At 47.5% G+C, this 25,249-nt stretch overlaps 1 protein-coding gene across 5 annotated transcripts in view; it reads left to right on the top strand.

Annotated features, from left to right (window-relative positions):
- TBCE (tubulin folding cofactor E) overlaps positions 1-25,249 on the top strand; it is a 619,064-nt gene that overhangs the window by 547,819 nt on the left and 45,996 nt on the right. For 4 of the 5 annotated variants that reach the window (XM_040350725.1, XM_040350726.1, XM_040350722.1 and 1 more), the window contains one exon: positions 22,493-22,584. The exons of the other annotated variant lie outside the window; for it this stretch is intronic. In XM_040350725.1, coding sequence (XP_040206659.1) covers positions 22,493-22,584 — 92 coding nt within the window. The remainder of the gene's footprint in view (positions 1-22,492; positions 22,585-25,249) is intronic. 5 annotated transcript variants of the gene reach the window in all.

The following is a 25,249-nucleotide window of genomic DNA, read 5'->3' as shown; positions in this document are numbered from 1 at the left end:
AGGCAATCCGCTGTGATTCTTCTGTCAAAAGGTAAAGACCCCTCAATGATTGAGAACTGGCGCCCCATCAGTCTTCTCAATGTTGATAGAAAGATCTTGGCGAAGATTCTTTTTTGGCGCTTGTCGTCAGTGGCAGGCGATTTGTTGTCCAGTCATCAGCACTGCTCAGTCCAAGCTAGAAGCACCTTTTCAGCGATTTTAGCTGTCCGGGAGGCTTTGGAACGATGCAGGGCTGCTGGATGGAGAAAGTACTTGCTGGCACTTGATCAGGCGAAGGCTTTTGATAGAGTCAATCACGAGTACCTGTATTTGCTACTTGGTAGATACGGCCTGCAGGGGAGGTTTATAGATTGGCTGAAGACATTATATAGAGGGGCTGAGAGCTTCCCACTGGTTAATGGTTGGGTTGGACGGCCTTTTGAGGTTGGCTCTGGTGTGCGCCAGGGATGTCCTCTGAGCCCCCTGCTATATGTATTTGCAATCGACCCCTTCATAAAAAGGCTAGAAAGTGGATCATTGTGCGGGGTGCCTTTGGGCATTGCTGGCGTGCCGCCCTTGAAGGTCGTGGCCTACGCCGATGATGTGTCTGTTATTGTCTCTGGGACGGAGGAGGCGCAGGAGGTGGTCTCTATGATAGAGCAGTACACGGAGGCCTCTGGTTCTAAAGTCAACCATGAAAAGAGTGAAGTTTTCTGGATGGGTGAGGAGGGTGAAAGCTTCGAACTTCCGGATGCCTTCCCAGAGCCCCAGCAGGAAATTAAAGTGTTGGGCATCACATTTGGTCCTGGTGACTATGGTCATCGAAATTGGGAAAGCAGGTTGGTGTGTGCCAATGCCAAAGTAGCAAGGAAGTAGCTGGAAGAAATGGAGGCTTTCCTTGAGGGAGAGGGTTGACTTGATCAAAACGTACCTGGTCCCAATCTTTTTATATGTCAGCTTCGTCTGTATCTTGCCATCATCTCTCTATGCAAGGGTGTACAGCTGTTTTTTCCAACTGTTATGGGGAAATAGGCTAAACCTGATTAAACGCAATGTAACTTACCTGTCTAGGCGGGAGGGTGGCCTAGGAATGGTCAACCCAATAGTTTTCTTTTCTCTGCTCTTTTTAAAGTACAATCTTGGTAACATGCTAGCAGAGAACCCGCCGGGATGGGTGGGTATTTTTCAGTCTTGTTTTAGGCCTTTTCTGCGATGCTGGGAAGATGGCGGGCCAGTGAAAAGTCTGAGAGTCCAACATGGCAAGCTCCCGGCTTATGTTGCCCCGTGTCTGAAAATACTTCGGCAGTGGCAGGTGACAGCGGAGGATATCAAGTCCCTCCCCAGGAAGCTTCTGGAGAAGAGAATTTTGAGCTCGGCTTTCAGTGTGTCACTGGCCTTAAGGGATTGCCCAGGCTCTGTAATGAGGGAGGGATTGTGTTTAATCAATTTAGAAAGAATCCCTCTGAAGTTTAGGGATCAAGCCTGGCTCGCTTTCCATGGAAGGCTCTATGTGAGAGGGAACCTGAAGAATCGCTCTGTAGATGATCGGGATTGTCCTAAAGCGGAGTGTGTTGGTAAAGTGGAGTCTATGGACCACTTTTTGCTGCAGTGTCCCTTTAACATAGAGGTGTATAAAAGGGTGGGGAGGGCTCTAGGCATTCCCTTTTTCTATCGCATGAGTTATGCGGAGTGGGTGTACGGGGCATTCCCGACTCACTGGGATTTTGATTCCAATACACTTTTTCTAGTTAGTATAGTTGTCCGTTACTTCACATGGAATGCACGGTGTCAGATTACCCTGCGGAAGAAAGTCCTCTCTGTCGAGGTGGTGGTGCACGATATTCTGGGTGAGGTTAGGAAAATTCGGGGTCTTGAGAAGGGCAGGGAACCTCGGGCGGTCTGGAAAAGGGCGTGGAGGAATATCAGACCTGCCTTTGGTGAGCTGCCCGTCTCTGAGTGAGGAGTTCTTTTCCCTTTCTGTCTCTTTCACTCCCTTAGCTTTTGTTGATTAGTATCTTTTTGAAGAAGGGCTGCATGCATAATGGGTGCGGGTTTGTTTCTTGACCTTGTAGGTTTGTCTGGTGTAGTGGTGTGAGTTGTAGTAGGATTTATTTCACCAGTGGTTACATGATTTTTGCTTTGCTGTAAAGTCTTTTGTTTGAGAGCAGATTTGCTATATTTATTTTCATTTATGTAAATATGTATATATTTATGTATTTTTTATATATAGTGATTTTATGCTTTTTGTTTGCAAGACTTTTAATAAACAAAATTGGGAAGAATGCTCCTTACATTGGTGGTCAGTGAGAAGAATTCTCCTTACATTGGTGGTCAGTTGGAAGAATGTCCCTTACATTGGTGGTCAGTGAAAAGAATGTCCCCTTCATTGGTGGTCAGTGAGAAGAATGCTTCTTACATTGGTGGTCAGTGTGAAGAATGCTTCTTACATTGGTGGTCAGTGGGAAGAATGTCCCCTTCATCGGTGATCAGTGGGAAGAATGTCCCCTTCATCGGTGATCAGTGGGAAGAATGTCCCCTTCATTGGTGGACAGTGGGAAGAATGTCCCCTTCATTGGTGGACAGTGGGAAGAATGTCCCCTTCATTGGTGGACAGTGGGAAGAATGTCCCCTTCATTGGTGGTCAGTGGGAAGAATGTCCCCTTCATTGGTGGTCAGTGGGAAGAATATCCCCTTCATTGGTGGGAAGAATGTCCCCTTCATTGGTGGTCAGTGGGAAGAATGTCCCCTTCATTGGTGGTCAGTGGGATGAATGTCCCCTTTATTGCTGGTCAGTGGGATATTGCCTTTGTAGTTTGTCTTTGTAGTTTATCTTGTCTTTGTAGTTTGGGTCACACAAATCAATAGCTGGGCACCCACGGATAAATCGAATGATTTGCTCATTATCGAGGATGTCTCTTTTTTTTACCTGTTTGGAGCACATTGTTCCTGAGGGAATAACCAGGAAGTGAATGTGTGGTGGAAAAATGTGCTTGAGAGGGGCTACTGAAAGGATTGGGTGGGACAAGGGTTAAAAAAAGCTGCTTGTGCTTACAAAGTTGTACTGAAATCGTACTGAAATCGTGTCTATATTATTCAGGTACGATTTGCATGCTACTTGAGGGTTTAACATTGAGGTCTATGGACATCAACTCGCATGGAAGTTGGACCAAAGTAGTGCAGGGACTACTTTGAAGTCGGCACTACTTAACCACTTCCGGACCACCGCATGTACATTTACGTCGGCAGAATGGCACGGACAGGCACATTGGCGTACCTGTACATCCCTGCCTAGACGTGGGTCGGGGGTCCGTTCGGACCCCCCCGGTACATGCGGCGGTTCCCGTGGCTTCAGGAGCGATCCGGGACGAGGGGGCGGCTGTTTTTGTCCGCCCCCTCCGGATCACTCACAGCCAATGCGAGCGCTCCCCCGTGTGTCACTTCCTCCTCCTGTGTAAACACAGGAAGGGTGAAGTGATGTATTCTCTCCTCTCGGTGGTATTTTCAACCGCCGCTGGGGACAGAATACATCACACAGTAAGTCTGCACAACACTACACTGACACACACTACACATAGGCACATTAACCCCCCCCCCCCTGTCACAGTGTCACTGAATGCAGTGATCATATACTGTATGTACTGATCACTGCATTTAGTGTCAGTGTGACAGGCAGTTAGTGTTAGGTTCAGGGTAGCCCCCGTACCCCCCCTAATAAAGTTTTAACCCCTTGATCACCGCCCTAGTTAACCCTTTCACTCCCTATTGCCAGTGTCACTAAGCGATCATTTTTCTGAGCGCTGTATTAGTGTCACTGTTGCCGCTAGGTAGCTAATGTTTTTTTTTTATTGCGATTTTTTTTTTTTTTTACTAAAGACATGTGGCTGAATACATTTTGGCCTAAATGTTCGACTAAAATTCAGTTTATTTGATTTTTCTTATAACAAAAAGTAAAAAATATTGATTTGTTTTAAAAAATGTCGCTCTATTTTTGTATATAGCGCAAAAAATTTAAATCGCAGAGGCGATCAAATACCACCAAAATAAAGCTCTATTTGTGGGAAGAAAAGGACACAAATTTTGTTTGGAAGCCACGTCGCACGACCGCGCAATTGTCTGTTAAAGCGAAGCAGTGCCGAATTGTAAAAACCTCTTGGGTCATTTAGCAGCATATTGGTCCGGTCCTTAAGTGGTTAAAGTCGTGCCAATATGAATGGTGTTCATTGAAAATCATGGAGAATGACTTGTCATACAATTTTGCAGTACAAAATCGTGAGACAAGTCGTATAAGTGTGAAAGGGGACTAAGCCCCCTTTCACACTTATACGACTTGTCCCATGATTTTGGACTGAAAAATCACATGACAAGTCATTTTCCATGATTTTGAATGTCCACCATTCATATTGGCACGACATTAAGTCTTTCAGACTTCAAAGTATTTCCTGCACTAATTTTTTTCGGATCAAAGTCAGATTTTGTATTAACGGATCCGACTTTGGCATGCGACTTGTGCATAAAGGAGAACTCCATGCCAATTAAAAAAACAAAACAGGCATGGGTTTCCCCTTCATGAGCATACCGGGCTCATGCCGAAAAAACGCTTTGGGGCTATGGGGCCCTGCGCCACCCCAAAGCACCTTTCCCCCATGTTGATGAGGACAAGGGCACCTTCCCGACAACCCTGGCCATTGGTTGTTGGGGTCTGCGGGCAGGGGGCTTATCGGAATCTGGGAGCCCCCTTTAATGAGGGGGCCCCCAGATCCCGGCCCCCCACCCTATGTGAATGAGTATGGGGTACATCGTACCCCTACCCATTCACCTGGGGGGAAAAGTGTCACTAGACAGGTTTTAAAAGTAATTTTATTAGGCAGCTCTGGGAAGAAGACGACGGAGAAGACCGGGCTGGAGAAGTCGGAAGAGACCCGCTGAAGTCGGAAAGAAGACCCCCAGAGCTGCCTAATAAAATTACATTTAAAACCTGTCTAGTGACACTTTTCCCCCCAGGTGAATGGGTAGGAGTATGATGTACCCCATACTCATTTACATAGGGTGGGGGGCTGGGATCTGGGGGCCCCCTTATTAAAGGGGGCTTTCAGATTCCGATAATACCCCTGCAGACCCCGACAACCATTGGCCAGAGTTGTCGGTAAGGGGCCCTTGTCATCATCAATGTGGGGGCAAGATGCTTCGGGGTGGGGGGAGCAGGGCCCCCCTGCCCCCAAATCACCCACCCCCATGTTGAGGGCATGTGGCATGGTACGACTCGGGGGGGGGGGGGGCGCCCGCTCGTCCCCACCCCCTTTTCTGACCGGCCAGGCTGGTGCTCGGATAAGGGTCTGCTATGGATTCTTGGGGGGACCCCACAACGTTTTTTTGGCAAAATAACATGACTTTGGAATAGCACAAGTCTGAAGGGGGCCTAAAAAGGAGCTGCTTCTCAGTTCCTTAAAGAGTATAAGGCGTGATCGTAATGTAAGTGGTATTTTGTAGAAATATTCATATCTTCAAAATGTGTATCTTACTGTATAGTGTTACTAGTATATCTATAATATTTAGGCGTATGTTGAATTATTTTGAGGGGACAGCAAATTTACACTGTTATACAAGTTGTACACTCACTACTTTACATTGTAGCAAAGTGTCATTTCTTCAGTGTTGTCACATGGAAAAGATATAGTAAAATATTTATAAAAAATGTGAGGGGTGTACTCACTTTTGTGAGATACTGTATATATGTCATTAACAACAATACGGTAATTGGTTTACTTAATGTATTTTTACTTCTAATACTTATTTTCGTCCATGGACTGACACAGCCTTCACAAGTCTTGACACACGTCTTGACATATGGGTTATGTTCCTGTTCATAGAAGAGGACTAGGTTACAGGCATCATTCAGATATCACCGTCTTCAGCCGCCGATTTTCTGCACCATAAGAATAATCAAAGCGGCAGAACCGCCGCTTGATCGTTCTTATAGGCAGCGGGAGGGGACGTCCCCCCCCCTCCTGCCGCCATCTGGTGCTTCTCCGGGCTCTCCCGTGCCATCGGGGGCCTGGAGAGCGAATCGGCCAGCGCTCGCTGCAGAACCATAGAGATGACTGGTGACCAGACAGTCACAGTCATCTCTATGACCGTCGGAGGACCGGGCGCGACGTTATGACGTCACGCCCGGTACCCGGAAGTAAACCAAGCCACAATCGCGGCTGTCGGCATGTGATCAGTGATTTTTTTTCACCGATTTCATGCTTGCAAGCCTGGAGGAGAGATGTGGGGTCTTATTGACCCCACATCTCTCCATAAAGAGGACCTGTCACACTGATTCTTATTACAAGGGATGTTTACATTCCCTGTAATAGGAATAAAAGTGATAAAAAAAATAAAAAAAAAATAAGTAAAATAAAATAAAACAAAAAATGTTTTCAAAACGCCCCTGTCCCCATTATCTTGTGCGCAGAAGCGAACACGCATGCAGGTCCCGCCCACATATGTAAACGCAATTCAAACCCCACATGTGAGGTATTGTTGCGTGCGTTAGAGCGTGTGCAACAATTCTAGCACTAGATCTCCTCTGAAACTCAAAAATAGTAACCTGTAAAAAATGTTAGTGTCACCTATGGAGATTTTTAAGTACCAAAGTTTGGCGCCATTCCATGAATGTGCGCAATTTTAAAGCGTGACATGTTAGGTATCTATTTATTCGGCGTAACACCATCTTTCACATTATACAAAAAAATTGGGCTAACTTTACTGTTTTGTTTTTTAATTCATGAAACCGTTTTTTTCCCCAAAAAAAGGCGTTTAGAAAATTATTGTGCAAATACAGTGCGAGAAAAAAAGTTGCAATGACCGCCATTTTATTCCCTAGGGTGTCTGCTAAAAAAATATATATAATGTTTGGGGGTTCTGATTAATTTTCTAGCAAAAAATTGTGATTTTTACATGAAGGAGAGAAGTGCCAAAATTAGCCCGGTGGTAAAGTGGTTAACAGAGTTGAACAGCCCCGCCCAGGGGGCGGTCCCTCCACACATAACCCTCCTCCCTGCAGCATGCAGCCTCAGTTTTTTTTCTGCCTAGCAGAGAAGGATGTGGCTCACTTTGGGCCCAGCGCCGTGAAGACATTTTTTATTTTATTTATTTGAGATTCTTCTATCAACTGCCGGCTGGGTGATGGGCTGGATATATAAATCCTTGTAGCGTGAGCACACTGTAGCTAAGGACTGGGTCTTCCACGACATACCCCATGACTCCCGGCGTGGCCGGTGAGCTTGTTGCTCCAGGGTCCACACATGACTGGGCTGAAGTGTTGTCTCGTTCACAGTGGACCGGGCCGACAGTTACTCCCAACGCGGTTGTATACCTGTCAGGAATGCGCCAGCGGGTCCTCACATGAACGGGTAAGTACAGTCCTTCCTGCCTCAGCGGGTCGGTACGGCTGGGGTTAGGGGGGTCCTCCTTTTCCCTGCTCTCTGTCACATTTCCCTCTGCTGCTCTACCGCTGCTACCGGGGTGGACCTGTGGGGGGGGCTCCATTTCCCACCGGGGGACTGTGGGGTGTCTGGGCCAATTTTTAACTGTGGGGGTATGCTTTGCCTTAGAGAAGCCCTATTTGGCCTTCTCATCCACATCGCAGCATTTCGCCACCATTTTGCTGGCGCAATTTTTTTGCAGTCTGCTGTTTACATTGCAATTTTTCATTGGCGGCCATTTTGTTGTGGTGGCAATGTGGCGCAGCTTGTTATTGCCATTTTACTGTGGCCATGCCCTGTTATCTCTGAGGCGTCCAGCGGGCATTTTGTGTGGGGTTTTGGCCTCTAGTGCTGGCTTTCTCAACGGCGCGCAGCACATATCTCCTCAGATTTTTACCTCACGGCTTCACCTCACAGCTTTTTCTTCACAACACACGCTGTGTACAGAGGGTGGGCAGCGGTGCTGAGCAGTCTTTTGCTGGGTTGGTGAGTCCCCTGGGAAACCCCCCGGTCAGCGCAGCAAGGAGGGTGGACTTTTTTCAGGTCTTCAATAGGTCCCTGCGAGCTGTCTGTGGTTATGGAGTCAGTATCTGTCCCTTCTTCCCCTAACAAGCCAGAGGTGGAAGCTGGTGCCCCTGCAACCCCAGTTCTGGGTTGTCATGGGTTGTGGACCAGGACCTTCATTGTGAGGAAGACTCCTCACTTGGGTCAGTACAGGACAGGGCACTTGTTAGTGCGCTTATCAGTGCTGTGCAGGACTCCCTTAAGCTGGATGGTGCAGCTGAGGCATCCACTGAGGGTTCAGTCTTTTTTGGGTCCCACAAGTCAGACTGCTATGTGAAGGTTTTTCCTTATGTGTCCTTTTTTGACAAGTTCATTGATAAGGAATGGGAAAAGCCGCAGAAGTCCTTTGTGGTTCCTCAGCGCCTGGCGGTCCGTTACCCATTTGAAGACAGCCTTTTGAAAAAAATGGGCTTCTCCTCCGGTAGTTGACCCTCCGGTTGCCCGGTTAAATAAGGTAACCACTCTTCTTTTTAAAGGGACCACTGCTTTCCAGAAACATATCGATAGGAGGTCCGAGGCGCTGACCCGCTCCATGTTTTCTATGCTGGGGTCTGCATTGCGGCCTATTGTGGCTGCAACCTTGGTGTCTCAGACACTCACTGAATGGGCAAAGGTTTTGCACCAGACTGTGGAGGAGCACCAGCTCCCTCCTGAATTTATTAGACTGGCCGACCAGTTGGTCCAGGGCCTTGAATATGTCTGTGATGCTTCACTGGATGCAGCCCCCTTGATATCCAGAGCCTCTGTTTCGGCTGCGCCGCCTGATTTGGCTGAAATGCTGGTCTGCTGACCAAGCATCCAAAAAAGCCCTGGCAGATTTACCCTTCAAAGGTGGGAGACATTTTGGTACCTCGCTGGACTACATTATTAAGGATGTCACTGGAGGTAAGGTCACTCCCTCAGTCCACCAAGGGGAAGGAGCCGTGCCCTAAGCCGGGTCCTTCATTTCCCACACAGAAGCAGTATTTTCGTCAGGGCCCGCGGGTAGACCCTCCCAAGCCAACAAACGCTCAGCTGGGGGACAGAAACATCTCTGGGTGCGTAAGCCGAACAAACCGGGGTCCAAACCCGCCACCACATGAAGTTTTGTCCCCACCCGACTCATGGGTGGGGGGTCAGATTTGCAGGTTCACAGCTTGGAGGACCTCCCTGCTCTCTGACCAGTGGGTCTGTGAGGTGGTCTCTTCGGGGGTACAAGATAGAGTTTATTTTCTGTCCACCGAACAGGTTCTTTCCCTCAAATCTCCCTCTCCTTCAGGCTCGTCGGTCTGCCCTATTGGGGGCAGTGCAGGACTTACTGGGTTGTGGGGTAATTTTACCTGTTCCGCAGGATGAGAGGTTTCAGGGATTTTATTTGAATCTGTTTGTGGTCCCGAAGAAGGACCGGGTCCACCCAACTAGACCTCAAAGCCCTAAATGCCTTTGTGAGCGTACGGAAGTTCCGCATGGAATCCATTCGCTCGGTGGTGGCTGCTCTCCATCCGGGGGACTTTCTGGCGTCCTTGGACATCAAGGACGCATACTTGCATGTCCCGATTTGCGCAGGTCACCAGAGGTTTCTGCGTTTTGCGATAGGAGAAGACCACTATCAGTTTGCGGCCCTTCTTTTTGGCCTAGCGTCAGCACCAAGAGTTTGGCTCAGAATTAGTGGAGGATGTGTCTATAGCCAGCCAGACCCTCAGAATTCGGGTGGGTGTTAAACATTCAGAAGTCGGTTTTGGTACCGACTCAGCGTTTGGAGTACCTGGGGTTGATTCTGGACTCCGTAGAGGCAAGAGTCTTTCTTCCCCCGGAGAAGTTGCAGACTCTTCAGTCTGCGGTAAAGCTGTTGGCATCCCGCAAATGATCGTCTCTCCGTTTTTGAATGTGAGTCCTGGGTCTGATGGTAGGAACCTTCGAGGCAGTACCGTATGCCCAGTTCCAGAGGGAGATCCTGTTCAAATGGAACAAATCTCCATAGTCTCTGGATCGCCAGATTCAGGTAAGCCACCTTGTCAGAGTCTCTCTGAATTGGTGGCTGAGATCCCCGGCTCTTCGGTCCGGGAAGTCGTTTCTTCCCTTCCCGTGGACGGTGATTACGACAAATGCCAGCCTCATAGGTTGGGGGGGCGCCTGGGGGGTCCAGTGGGCCCAGGGTCGCTGGACTTTACAGGAATCCCATCTGCCGATCAATGTCCTGGAACTTCGGGCGATCAGGCTATGCCTCTCCTCGTGGTCGAGGAGGTTGCAAGGTTTCCCAATCAGGATTCAGTCGGACAACGCCACGGTGGTGGCTTATGTCAACCATCAGGGGGGAACATGGAGCTCGGCTGCAGCGTCCGAGGTCACTCACATCCTGCGGTGGGTGGAAAGAAGCGTGCCGGCTCTGTCGACCGTCTACATTCCGGGCGTAGAAAACTGGCAGGCAGACTAGCTGAGTCATCAGATGCTGGACCAGGGGGAATGGTCATTGCATTCGGAGGCATTTCAACTCCTTTGCAAGAGGTGGGGCACACTGGACGTGGATCTTCTGGCCTCTCGCCTCAACCGCAAAGTGTCGAGGTTCGTAGCCAGGTCCAGAGATCCCTGGGCAGACACGTTGGTGGCCCTGTGGGGTCAGTATCGGCTAATTTATGCCTTTCCTCCATTGAAGTTGCTTCCTCGGCTGCTCTGCAGAGTGGAGGCCGAAGGGATCCCGATGATTCTAATCGCTCCAGACTGGCCTTGGCATCCTTGATACGCCGATCTTGTGCACCTGGTGGCGGATGCACCCTGGCAGCTGCCAATGTGGGAGGTCCTTCTGTCTCAGGGTCTCATACTTAATCCTGCTTTACAGTCGCTGGCTTTAACGGCATGGCTATTGAAAGCCAGGTACTAAGGGTTTTTCCGACTCGGTCATCTCAACCATACTGAGGGCATGGAAGTTTTCTTCCAGGAAGATCTACCATCGCACCTGGAAGGCCTATATCTCCTTGTGCGAAGAGATGGGGTGGCGTCGACGGACGTATTCGGTTTCCAGGGTCCTGCTGTTTTTACAGCCTGGAGTAGATCAGAAACTTGCCTTAAGCACCATTAAGGGACAGATTTCAGCCTTGGCTGTGTTCTTTCAGCGCCCTTTGGAAGCCCATTCTCTGTTGGGTACTTTTGTGCAGGGGGTTCGTCATATACTCCCCCCTCTTAAACCACCTCTTCCTCCATGGAATCTGAATTTGGTGCTCTCGGTTCTTCAGGAACCTCCCTTTGAAAACAGAGAGATTCCTCTCTTGACACTATCTCAGAAGGTGGCCTTTTTAGTGGCCATTACATCTGTCAGACGTGTTTCTGAATTGGCAGCCTTGTCTTGCATATCGCCATACTTGGTCCTCCATAAGGATAAGGCGGTCCTTTTTTCCAAAGGTGGTTTCGCCTTTCATCTTAACGAGTACATTTTACTTCCATCCTTGTGTCCTCGGCCGGTGCATCCTAGGGAGGTTGCGCGTCATACTTTGGACGTTGTACGTGCTTTGCGGGTGTACCTGTCTGCTACGTCTCAGTTTCGGCGGTCTGACTCACTATTTGTGACGGTATCTGGTCTACAAAAGGGCCTGGCGGTCTTGTCGGCCACCATTTCTCGGTGGATCAGGCAGAACGTCATACAGGCCTATGCTCTTAGGAGGCGGACGCCCCCCTTTCCCATCACGGCACATTCGACCAGGGCAATTGGTGCTTCCTGGGCTTTCCAACATCAAGCGTCTGTCTGACAGGTGTGTAAGACGGCAACTTGGTCGTCCGTTCACACTTTTTCCAAGTTTTACAAGGTTGATGTGAGTGCATCTTCGGCCACAAGGTTTTGCAGGCGGCTGTTTAAAGTTGCAACTCCCTCGTTGAGGAGCTCTGCTTGTTTTGGGGTGAAGTTGTATGTTTTTACTGATACTGTTCCCACCCCTCGTTTTTTGACACTGCTTGGGGACGTCCCATATGTTAAGACTTGTGAAGGCCGTGTCCGTCCATGGACGAAAAGAGAAAATAGGATTGTTGTACTCACCGTAAACTCCTTTTCTCTGTCGTCCATGGAAGGACACGGCTTCCACCCCTCCTTTTTAGGTTTGTACTGCTTGTAACGAATTGAGGCTGCATGCTGCAGGGAAGAGGGTTATGTCCGGAGGGACCGCCACTGGGCAAGGCTGTTCAACTCTGTTAAAGTAACATGTACTTAAATATCTAACATGTTCTGCCTAGTCCTCTCCTCTGAACAGGAACATAACCCATATAATAAATGTGAGAATGGGGGTAGTGGCGGTGCCTGTGTTTTCACCCCTACACTTAGGTGTGAGTGTGATTAAAGTAAATATACAGTGCAATTACTATGTACAATGTCAATACCTATTAATAGTAATGCATATAATAAACAGTGAACAGAAGAAAGAAATATATATATATATATATAAAATATAAACTGTATATATTAATATGAAACCTGTGAACAGTAATCCCCAAGTATAACCTGTATATGGTGTGAATGGGGGCCCACACAGACCTGCTCTAACACCAACCTACGGTCATACAGAGATTAATAGCCAGATTCAGGTAGAGTTACGCCGGCGTATCAGGGGCCGTGTATGCTGATTTACGCCTAGAATGCGTAAATCAGCGAGATACGCCTATTCACGAACGTACGCTTGCCCGTCGCAGTAAAGATACACCGTTTACGTAAGGCGTTTTCAGGCCTAAAGATATTCCACCAAAAAGATGGTGCAGCCAATGTTAAGTATGGACGTCGGAACCGCGTCAAATTTTTTAATTTTTACGTCGTTTGCGTAAGTCGTTCGTGAATGGGGCTGGGCGTAATTTACGTTCACATCAAAACCAATAAGTCTTTGCAGCGTAATATGGAGCATGCGCACTGGAATATGTCCACGGAAGGCGCATGCGCCGTTCGTTAAAAACGTCATTTACGTGGGGTCGTGCTTTATTTACATAAAACACGCCCACCTCTTCACAATTTAAATTAGGCGCGCTTACGCCGGCACATTTACGATACGCCGCCGTAACTTAGGACGCAAGTGCTTTGTGAATACAGCACTTGCCTCTCTAACTTACGGCGGCGTAGCATATATGAGATATGCTACGCCTGCCTAACGTTAGGCCCTTCTTCCTGAATCCAGCTATAAATAGTGAAAAACCAAATGCCACAATACACCCAATCAGGAAAAAGAAAAATGAGAAAAAATGAAGAGCAAGCCGCAGCCAGAACTTCAGTGGGTAGTCCAAGCAATTCAAATAGTTCCAAAAAAATATATATCAATCAATGGCATAAAAGATCATCAGTCAATGCCAGAAAAACAGGAATACGTTAGTCTCTAGGACATATGTTGCATGCCGATTTATAATGAATCCAGACCATAGGACTTAGGAAAGGCTTCTTGTAGTGAAGGAAGTGCTCCTATACACAATAATTTGCGGTGATCCAGGTACTCCCCTCAGGGGTCCCAACTCACCAGATGTCGCTCCCCACCAGGGGTATCAAGCGTGTAGTATAGGCTTCCCAGACACTGCTCCAGTTCTCTCCTCACCAGGTCTGCAGCTATCCAATCTAACGTCTGTATAGCACCACAGCTTTCACTGATCCCTCAGAGGAAAAAAATGCTCCAATAGTGTAGTTGTTTTTTTAAATATAAATTTATTACAGCCAGCGGTTGTAACAGATAATACCGCACTCCACACAATGGAGCAGCTAAAAGTCAGTATTAAAACCAAAAAATAACTAAAAACAAACAAGCTAAGGTGCATCTGTGCACTCTGTAGCTCACCGGGTATCAGAAGCGTGTGTGCGGTGGTTTGCAGCGTGCGCTCCAGCTGCGTTCCACCTCACGCTGACCCGGAAGTAACGTAATGCGCAAGTTCCGCGTGTTTCGTGAAATCGTCTTCTGGGGCGTTGTTCCTCATTAGTCACTGCCAAGTTTAAATGGGTGACACTGTGCTACATCAGCTGCCCTCTCCTTTGGAAATCAGCCAATCATAGAGATAGGTTAATGCTAACATACCCCTTATTCTTTACGTGGGGAAAGAAATGGGAGGAAGGACACACACCCTTGGAGTTACTGATACCGCAGCACGATGTTACTCCCCCCTAGTGGTCAAAAATTATATTATAATCCCTTGTGCTATATAACATGGGTATTAGCCTCTGTAAGGCTGGGTAATACATGTATAATTATTATCCCCAGATGTTCACCATCCTCGATATTGTCGGGAGGTTAGATTACCAATGGGTATATGAATTTAAAAATACCACACGTAAGCAATGTAAAGAATAGATTGCAGACCAGCATTATACCCATAATACTTCTAAAAAAACTCACAAGGATTAATCATGAAAAAATTACCGCTAAGCATACAGGATCAGCCCCATTTAAGAGGCCAAGGCTTAAATTAAGAGCAAACAAATAATAATACGTACAAATAAATATGATACATTGGGTTACCGCCCTAAAGGAAATGTTATAGGTATATAGGTATGTACATATAGCTACAATACTGATGGCCCATTAATCAATCCCATTTAGTGGTGGATTCTATCCTGCATGTTGCCTAGGTGTGACCAGTAACTAGAAATCCCTTCCAGGCTAAACAGGTGTACACCCACATATCCTACAAGAGCAATAACACCAACCCCTCTTATAATGAACCTTTCATAGTGGCGGGGAAAAAGGAAAACACATAAAGCATGGTGGAATGGGGTCATATTAAAGAACTATTCACCCAGTCCCTCTGTCACCCCACATACTCTAAAATATAATTAGACTGGAACCTCAGTGTATGTAGGAGTTTAAAATCTTAAGGAAAAGATCTCAATAAAGGAGTGTAGTGGGTGTTGCATAGGAAACCATGATAATAGCCCACCTCCGAAAGGTTGAGTGAACTGAGTAAGGCATGATTTCCTTTAGAATGGTACCCAATTGGGTCCTCAACCCTAAAATAACTGATAGCGAAGAGTGTATATGAGGACTAGTAAACAAAATTAAGGGTTGGCCAGAAAACAATTACGGTCAATGTCCACGTTCAAGCCATGTGTAAAGGCTGTGTCCATCCATGGAGTACAAAAATCCTATTATTTTTTAACATAATTACTATTGTGCCAGCATACACTGAAATAATGACTATGACATGGACTATAAAATATAATTTGAACACTTTTTATCATATACTTTTAAAAATAGGCAGAATAGGGGCGTGTCCTGATGTGAGAGCCGGCGGACGTGTTTCTGGGAAGCTCCGACATTCCTTTACCTAATCCTGTGCCATCCGTGCATCTAACCTGCTGATACCGGTGGATACCCTGCCAGCCTTCTCCCCCGTGTCCCCTGTGGTGTCCTGGGACAAAAATTGAGGAGTTTCTCTGCCCCGGGGGCCTGCAGGCTACAGCTCCCACGCGCCTGCGGCCGCCGCCATCTTACCGGCCTGTACTGCTCCTGGGCGATCCGATCCTGGCCTGTCTGGAGGTAAGAGACTGCTCCTCCTCCACATCTGCCTGCCCATCCTTCTTCCTGGTACGATCCGGAGGCCCGACTGGCTGCTGGAGAGGTCCGTGGAGGCCGCGACCGGGTGTGGCCTAGTACAGCCTGAGAAACACCAGTGTTTCCTGAGAAGCTGTCCCGCTGGGGAGCCGCGGCCGGCGCGGTTGGTATCCGGAGCGCAGATCGTCTTGCTCCACATGGCCTGTCACCCCTTCACATCCCTGCCAAGGCCTGGAGTGCTGCCCAGCAGTGACTGTTTATGTAATCCTGGGGCTTAGTATCTCCTATTCTCTGCCATCCCTCTGCCTCAGTCATTCTGCTCTGGGCCTGTCCCACTGGTGGACACAGCCTCATCACCTTGTCTCTGCCTGCAGTGTGTCCATCCATCAGCCCGGTTGTCTGTGCACCCACCTGTTGCAGCCTGGTGTGCTGGCCTGTAAAGACTGCCTTTGGTTGCCAACTGTAGCGCCCTGAGTCTAAGGAGCTTCTGCCATTCGGATACCTCTGCTCCACTGCTCTGGGCCTCCTTCTCCTTGGTATTCCTAGCCTTCCATCCTTGCTAACTTGCCAAGTGTGTGCCCTCTTCGGGATATACCAGATGTCCCCCTCCTCCAAAAAGGGAAAGGGGAATTCCAAAGCCGCTAAGGCCAATACACCGCTCCGACCACCGCCGCCCTCCTCCCCGCAAACGGACCCAATACTGGTCGGGCGCATTCGGGCCTTGCTGGCCGACCTGGACATGGATCCTGGTGAGGTCCCAGCAGCAGAGGGGCCGGCTCCATCATCTCCTGACGGCACGGCCACAATCTTGGCAGCGATAGAGCAGAGTAAACCTTCGCTGCTGGTACGCATTAATCACCTTGCCGCAGAGTGTAGTCTCATACGGAATGACCTGGCCAAATTAAGTGGGAGGGTGACCGAAACAGAATCCAGGGTATCAGCCACTGAAGATCTTACGGACACACATGCCACCTCCATTGCTGAGTTACAACACACGGTGCAGTCCCTTTTGCAAAGTCGGACGACGCAGAGAACAGGCTGCGGCGCAACAATGTCAGAGTCCTCGGCCTGCCTGAGGGATAAGAGGGGGATCACCCTGCTGTATTCGCAGAGGCGTTCTTCAAGACTCTCCTGGGCTTTGCGGATGTTTCCCCTACCTACGTGGTTGAAAGGGCCCACCGGGTGCCTACGGGCCGAGCTGTTGTGGGGAAACCTCCCAGACCTTTCCTAGTCCGCTTTCTCAACTATCGGGACAGGGACAGGGTCCCTTTTTTGAAGCCCGCAAACATCCCACACTTAAATATTGCAACACCTCTGTTCTTCTTTTCCCTGATTTTCCAGCTGAGTTACAGAGGAAGAGAAAAACCTTCAATGATGTCCGCAGACGCCTCAGAGATAAGGAAATTAAATATAGCATGCTTTATCCCAGCCGTTTGCGAGTCCAGCATGCCGGAGCGGTCTGCTTCTTCGATACCCCAGCGGATGCTGATGATTGGCTGACCACCTTGCACTGAAAGAATCTTCTCACTAATCCGTCAGATGCACGGATTTTCCACATCCTTGTTCTCTATATCCTACTGAACTCCTTGCAAATACCGGAGTTACCCCAAACGTATTTTCTTGGAGGTATTCCTATAGCTGGAGGAACTACATCACCGTTCCAGACTGCCCAACCCTTCTCGATGTGTCGAGGTACACGTCCCCCACCCCCTTGTCTGCGGTTGTAAGTTGAACACGAGTTGGGGTCACCCCAGGAATTGGCGGAGTCTTTGTCCCGCTGTTCTCCACTCACCTGTAGAGACGTTAAATTAGCCTTACTTAAGCCTGCAGCTTTAGTTCAGTGCTGCGCAGGACTGTAGTGGGGCCTAGTTTTTGGGTCAGCGCTTTACAATGTTATGTTCAGTTTTGGGTACAGACCGGTTCCCGGCCCATCCCCCGTGTTTTTGGGGGGAGCCGGGTTTCCCGGTAGGGAAGGCACACTGTGCCTGGGAAGTTTCATTGTTTTCTTTGTTTTTCATGTGTTATGTGTGGTTGGCTCTGGCTCTCAAAACACTCATCGGGTGGGTCTCTGTTGGGACCCATTCACCCTGAAGTTCGCAATTCTCCCCTGGGATCATGGCATCACATAATTACGGAACAATGTCAGTGATATCCTGGAATGTCAGAGGCCTCAAATCTAAAAGGGCGCTGATGTTCCAGTATGTCAGGGCGCACAATCCGCAGGTACTGATCCTACAGGAGACCCACTTGATGGGTGGCAAACTGATGGCCTCGAAGAGACCCTGGGTTCAGAAAACTTTTCATGCCACGTATTCCTCATATGCCAGGGGGGTATCTATATTGATTAATAAATCCTTCCCGTGTAAAGTTGAGGCGGTCCATACAGACCCCCATGGCAGATTTGTAATTGTGGTATTGTCGGCCTGGCAGCAACGATATGTTATTGTAGGTGTTTATATCCCACCACCCTTCAAACCGGAAGTGTTGTATACTATTTTGGAGAGAATTTCCCAGTACTGCCCAGCAAAGTTGTTAATCCTAGGTGACTTCAATAACACCCTCTCCCCTGAGCTTGACAGGCCCATGCCATCACAATCCTCTGCCGGGAGCCTGCTGGGGTGGGCACACTCGGCAGGGGTCACTGAGGTGTGGAGGTGGTTGCATCCCCTGACTAAAGCGTACTCCTGTTTCTCTACCTCATACAAAACCACCTCCAGAATTGATTACGGGTTTGCAAATCAACTCATGTTGACTGACATAGTGGAGGCAGCCTACCTACCTAGCGGGCTGTCTGACCACTCCCCCCTTAAGATCACTATGCGCACCAGAGAAAAACGCAGTGGTTCCATGTGGCGCCTGGGGGCCCATTGGATCTCCCATGACGAGATTTCAGGGCAGACTCCACATACATTGAGGGAATTTTGGGAACACAACGCAGGGTCTTCCTCTCCTCCCACAGTATGGGACGCATTTAAGGCGTTCACTAGAGGACACTATATGTCAGCAATTAAGGCAGTGAAGGTGAATCAACAAGCCAACACGTCGGGGGAGATCAAGGAGGCGGTTGACACTTACGGGTCTGACCCCTCGGTCTCCAACTTCGAACGGCTGCAGTCCACCAGGAGGGATCTCCATCTCAGTGACGTCACTCGTTTAGAAATGTTCCACACAAAACAAAGATACTTTGAGCAGGGGGATAGAAACGGTAGGCTACTAGTCATGATGTCCCATCATGACACCCCTATGACTCTGATCCCTGAACTGGTTTCTCCTGCGGGTGAGCCTATCACTTCCCAGGGGGGTATCCTGAGGGAGTTTCAGACCTTTTACCAGACACTGTACAGTACCACGCTCCCTCCGGGTATGACTCCTGGCGAGATGGCACCTCTCCTGGACTCCCTGGCTCTGGGGTGGCTCTCGGATGAGGAGAGGTCCCATTTGGTCAGGCCTATCATTGCAGAGGAAGTACATGCTTTTATTAACACATTGACACCTGGGAAGTCCCCGGATCCTGATGGTCTACCTGTCGAATTTTATCGATCTCTTGCGGATCTCCTGGCTCCCCTGCTGGCTGACCTGTATACCCACTGTCTGGAGGAGGGAGCGCTCCCACCCTCCATGGCAGACGCTAACATTATTCTAATCCTTAAGCCCAATAAAGATTCCAAACAGTGCGCCTCTTACAGGCCCATAGCACTTCTCAACATTGATTTCAAAATTGTATCTAAGTTGATCACCGTTAGGCTCAACCCACTACTGCCCTCTATTATAGACACGGACCAGACTGGATTCATGGCCAATAAATCCACGGATATTAACCTCCGCAGACTATTCACCAACTTGCATGCCGTACATGACAATGTGGGCACTAGAACGATTGCCTCCTTCGACATTGAAAAGGCATGCGATTCGATCGAGCGGCCATTTCTCTGGGAAACTCTGCAGAGGATGGGATTTCCGTGGGTTTTTATTACCTGGCTGCAGACTCTATACAAATCCCCGAGGGCGGCTATCTGACTGGGAGGTGACGTCTCCCTCTCCTTTCCGCTTTCCAGGGGTACCAGGCAGGGCTGCCCTCTCTCTCCGGCATTGTTCGCGATTGCTATGGAACCGGTGGCGGAGGCCTTGCGTGTCTAGCCCCACATAAAAGGACTAAAAATAGCGTGGCTGAAGAAGAGGGTAGCTCTGTACGCAGACGACCTCATACTATTTCTGAACGACGCGGACCCCTCCCTTAAAGGAGCTTTGCAAGTATTGACTGACTTCTCTAAAATAACAGGTTTACGGGTGAACTGGGCACAAATCCCAATTGCTAACTATAGACCCTGAAGCTAAAAACCCGCCGGATATCCAACTGAAATGGGTCGATGAAATGGTGTACTTGGGGGTGCGCGTCTCGAGGGACGCGTCCAGCTTTATACCCCTTAACCTAGAGCTGGTGATCCAGGGAGTAAAGTCCAAACAAAAGCCTGGGAGAACCTTCCTCTGTACTTATTAGGCCGCATTAACTTAATTAAAATGAAAATCATACCTAAATTTACCTACTTATTCCGTAACTCCCCACAGTGGATACCTTGCTCATTTTTTACGAAATTGAACCGACTCTTCTCCTCCTTCCTCTGGGGTCCAAATCCTCCTAGATTTAAATGATCCACACTGATGCGTCTGGTGTCGCAGGGGGGTTTGGCGTTTCCGGACTGCCGGAAATATTTTCTGGCAGCCCAGCTGGTCACAGCAGTTTGGTGGCTGGTGCCGGACGCGTCCAACCCAGCGTCTGTTCTGGAGGCGGCGGTGGTCCGTTCTGTAGAGGCCCTAACACATTTACCCCTTCGCGGTCCTAGGGCTCCATATAATTTGACCACCCCTATGCGCACGACTCTGAAGGCCTGGGGGGCGGGATTGGGAATTGAGAAGTTCCCGTGGACTGCAGTCTCCCCACATGCCCCCCTATGGAACAACCCTACACTGCCCCATCTTTTCTCATTACCGGACCCCAAAATATGGGCCAAATGCGGTATTAAACTGTTATCTGACCTCGCCACAGACACGGCTATATGCCCCTTTAATCCTCTGGTATCCCATAACAATGTACCTTCCTCGCATTTATTTCGCTATATTCAACTGTCTCACGCGTTTAAAGCCCAAATAACACCAAATGTCACGCAAATAGTGCAATCTGATCTAGAGAGGGTCATTCGTTATGAATGTACCAGGAAACCGACCTCGGTCCTCTACGCGCATCTCCTTAGAGTCTCCTCTCCAGATTTGTCTAAGCTCCGTCAGCGATGGACACAGGACATCCCGGGAATGGACTCAGAGGATTGGGAGGACATGTGGGATTTCCCCTTCAAAATACTGGTCTCCCTTAGAGATCGTCTCATACAATATAAAATTCTACACCGGGCTTATATTACCCCGTATAGGTTGCATAAAATGAAAGCCTCCCTGTCAGCGGAGTGCTGGAGGTGTACCGGGGACCCGGGCGACTTAATACACATCTTCTGGTCCTGTCCAGTAATTAAACACTACTGGTCACAAGTACTATCTGTGATACAAGAGGTGGTAGGAATAGATGTAGCCCCAACCCCGCAGATATGCCTTCTGGGCTTGGTAGAAGAATTGGCTCCCAGGGTGGCAGAGAGAACTCTGATAGGACTCCTGTTATTCTATGCCAGGAAAATGATCACTCTCTGCTGGAAAAAACGTGCCCCACCGTCCATACTGCTATGGAAATCACATGTCAATAAAGTACTGCCACTCTATAAAGGAACTTACCAAAATAGAGGATACCCCAAAAAGTATGATAGAGTGTGGGCCAAATGGCTAGCAGAGGCCTCCACGGCGACCGGAGACTGACTGGGCTTGTACTTGTGTTTTCTTTTTTGTTTTTCCTCTCTGTATTCGAATCTCTGCTATGGGTTTGCTGGATATAATTTGCTGTCCCTTGGGCCTCGACTAAAGAATTTGATACTTGGACATTTTAATTGAGCGGGAGCCACTACTGCACTAGATTGTTTGTTTGTCCCTTCTTGTAAACGTGCTGCAACTGTATGTTACTAATGATGAAAGCAGCCTATGGCCAGCTGGTACTGACTCCTGCGTGGGTATGGTCCCAATGCTGTGGCAGGTTTACTGATGTGGTTTGTTTGTATGTTTTATACTCAATAAAAGATTTTCAAAAAAAATAAATAAATAGGCAGAATAACACTTATTTTTTAAACTAGTTTTTCTTTAGTAGTTTTCTAAAAAGAGACTTTGGACAGCCTTGCTAGTCCTCTAGACAGGGATCAGCTGAAATAACAAGTCTTAAAGCTTTCTCCATCCTTTTATTTAACAAAGCAGAGATTGCAGGTTCTTTGGCTTTATGGCTTGAGTTCTTCAAACAGTTTGTTTGAAATGTTCAAGGCCTGATCAGACAAAGTGGACACTTTTGACACTATTTTGGAACCATTGACATTTATACAGCGATCAGAGCTAAAAATAGCCACTGATTACTGTATAAATGTCACTGGCAGGGAAGGGGTTAAACACTAGGGGCGATCAAGGGGTTACGCGTGTTCCCTCAGCATGTTCTAACTGTAGGGGTGATGGGCTACCACTGACATGACAGAGATCATTGTTCCCCATGTTACTTGGCAGAACAGGGAAATGCCTTGTTTCTCCATTCTGCTCTCCCCGCCATGATTTCGGGCTGCTGGCGGACATCGAGTCCACGGGCACGCTACCCGTACAGGTACATCAGTTTGCGCAGAAGTGCCATTCTGCCAAAGTATATGAGCGTGAGCCACTTGACAAGCGATTAAAAATGTTCCTGGAATCATTATGGGTCTTGTGTTAAATTTCCATATGTATTTGTTGCTTTAAAATATTGAAAAGTAAAAAAAAATTATCATATTTAGAAGAAAGTCAAGTTTTTGTACCTTTTTATTGTCCAAGGTTTTAACACTCAATTATAAGCTAAGGAAAATGTTCATATTACAGAAGTAAGCTTTATTTTCATTATTTTAGATTCTATGTCTGTTCAGAAGTTAAAGGGTTTGCTGTTTCGTCTGTTGAAGGTGCCAGGTTCTGAGTTAAAACTTACATATGAAAGTTCTAAGGTAAGTGACATATTAGTCATATCTTTCTTTTATTATGCTGTTTTTGAGCACCAGCAAACTCTGACAACTGTTGAAAAGAGTAGAAAGCCTTGATCTACACCACCTGAACCCTAGCCATGACATAATCCTTAAGTCTGCTTCATGCTTATGCATTGAGCTACTGTGCCAATAATTTTGTGTTGTGGCAAACATTAACACACCATCATGCCTTGTGGTGCGCTGCCTCAGGAAAAATAAGGAAAGCATGTTTCTTCGTCCATTGTGGTACATTGGCAATTCATTCAAATAAAGTGTCTGTCTTACCAAAATGCACATTAACGTGTGACAGGATGATCATTAACCACTTCCATACCAGGCATTTGCGCACCTTCCTGCCCAAGCCAATTTTCAGCTTTCAGCGCTGTCGCATTTTGAATGACAATTGCGCGGTCATGCTACATTGTACCCAAACAATTTTTTTATCATTTTGTTCCCACAAATAGTTTTCTTTTGGTGGTATTTGATCACCTCTGCGATTTTTTTTATTTTTTGCGCAACAACTAAAAAAAGACCGAAAATTTAGAAAAAAAAATATTTTTAATTTTTTTCTGTTATTTTTTTTGTAAATAAGTCATTTTTCTTCTTCAATTACGGGCACTGATATGGCGGCACTGATGGGCACCGATGAGGTGGCACTGATGGGCACCGATGAGGCGGCACTGATGGGCACTGATAGGCGGCGCTGGTTTGCACTGATAGGCGGCACTGATGGGTACTTATGGGTGGCACAGATGGGCACTGATAGGTGGGCACTGGGCATGGATGGGAACTGAGAGGTGGCACTGATGGACACTGAGGGGTGGCACTGATGGCATTGCTGGGTATCACTTGTTTACTTACCCATTTGTGCCAGTCAGCGCCCATTTGTGGGCACTGATTGGCAACTATTGTTCTAATTTTTTTTATTGTTTTTTTTATGGTTGCCCCCTTCCCTGGTGTTTTTTTTATGGTTGCCCCTTTCCCCGGTGGTCCAGTGTGGGCATCCGAGGGGGAAGGGGGGCTGCGCTGATGAAGAGCCGATCAACGGCTCTTCCTGTTTACATCGTGATCAGCCTTGATTGGACATGGCTGTTCACGTGGCTGATCAGACTGACACCCCGCATCAATGATCGCCGGGCGCGCACCGGCATGTTATCCTGCTGGACATCAATAGATGTCCAGTCAGGATAACACAACCACTTCCCGGACGTCAATATACTATTGACCGGGCGGGAAGTGGTTAAAGCACAAACCTGTAAAGATGTCAATGGGACACTTGGCTGATGCTCACACTCAACCTTTTTATAAACTGAGTTCTAACCAAGTGAACATCAAACTTCTCTTACACTTAATATACCCTGATCCTACCCCTTAACTACCAAAAACCCTAAGCCACTAATTGTAATGTTGCTTTGGTCACTGGATCCTGTGTTAGCCACAGGGTGCTATACATTGTCTGCCTGTAGTAGAACTCTGTCCCTGGGGACTCTGTTGGTGGTACACGCATTGTATAGGGTAAAGTCAGGATGGTGTCTGGTCCTTTAACTGCTGCTTAAAGGTTAGAGATCTGCAGTAGACATGTGCTGTTCATTTAGTTCCAAATGATAATTTGGAGGGATTTTCTATTTTTTAGAAATCTGGATGTATCCGAATTTCCGAATTACAATAGTAATGAATTTAAATGAATCCGAAATAAAGAAACAAAATCTGTCTGAAATCCAAATCAAAGTCGAAAACAGGAATAGAATAAAAAAGAAGAGAGAAAAAAATAGAATACAATAGAAAATAGAAGAATAGACTAAAATAGATTAGAACATAACGGAATAGAAAATAAAAGAATAGAACTGACTAGAAATTAATAGAATAGAAAAGAATAGAGTAAAACACAACAAAATATATCCCTTTTCAACAAATTTCTCTTTGAGAACCAGGGCCTGTGTTATCTACCAACACACAGCGGACACCATCCTATGTGGCTTAGGAATATACCTAAGGGCCAGTTAATGAGGGTCAAACGCAATTGCACTGAAGATACTGACTTCATTTCACAGGCCCTGGTTCTCAAAGAGAAATTCGTTGAAAAGGGATATAAGGATTCACATCTGGAAAAAATTATTAAAGACCTCTCTCTGATACCAAGAGCAAACTGCCTTCTGACAACCAGGTCCATGACACCAAAAACCAAAAACACACATGAGTGGAGTTTTATTTCTGGATACCACAGCCAGTACAAAGACGTAGAGAGAATTTTTAAAACTCATTGGCATATCCTGTTTTTAGATAAAATTTTAAGTACAGTTCTCCCGTCCAATCCTGGGTTTATATATAGAAAGGCTGTGAGCATTGGCGACAAGATCATGAAAAAAGTGCTGGATGCCCCAAAGAAACCCCCTTCTTTTTGGGATAAGGACTCTTTTTTTCCATGCAGAAAATGTCTCCCCTGCAGAGAGGCCGACAGGTCTAGAGGCCCCGTGGAAACCTTTACTTCTACATCGAATGGAATGGTATTTACTGTAAAAGACTTTATTACTTGTAATACCACCCACGTGGTCTACGTGTTGGAGTGCCCATGTAAGTTATTGTATATAGGGAGAACCAAACGTGCCCTGAAGGTCAGAATAGCTGAACACGTGGCAAATATCAAGTT

The sequence above is a fragment of the Rana temporaria genome, chromosome 4, assembly GCF_905171775.1.
Source record: "Rana temporaria chromosome 4, aRanTem1.1, whole genome shotgun sequence".
In the NCBI taxonomy this organism is placed as follows: domain Eukaryota; kingdom Metazoa; phylum Chordata; class Amphibia; order Anura; family Ranidae; genus Rana; species Rana temporaria.
The sequence above is the reverse complement of the archived record's forward strand: the minus strand, read 5'-3'. Positions and strand labels throughout refer to the sequence as shown.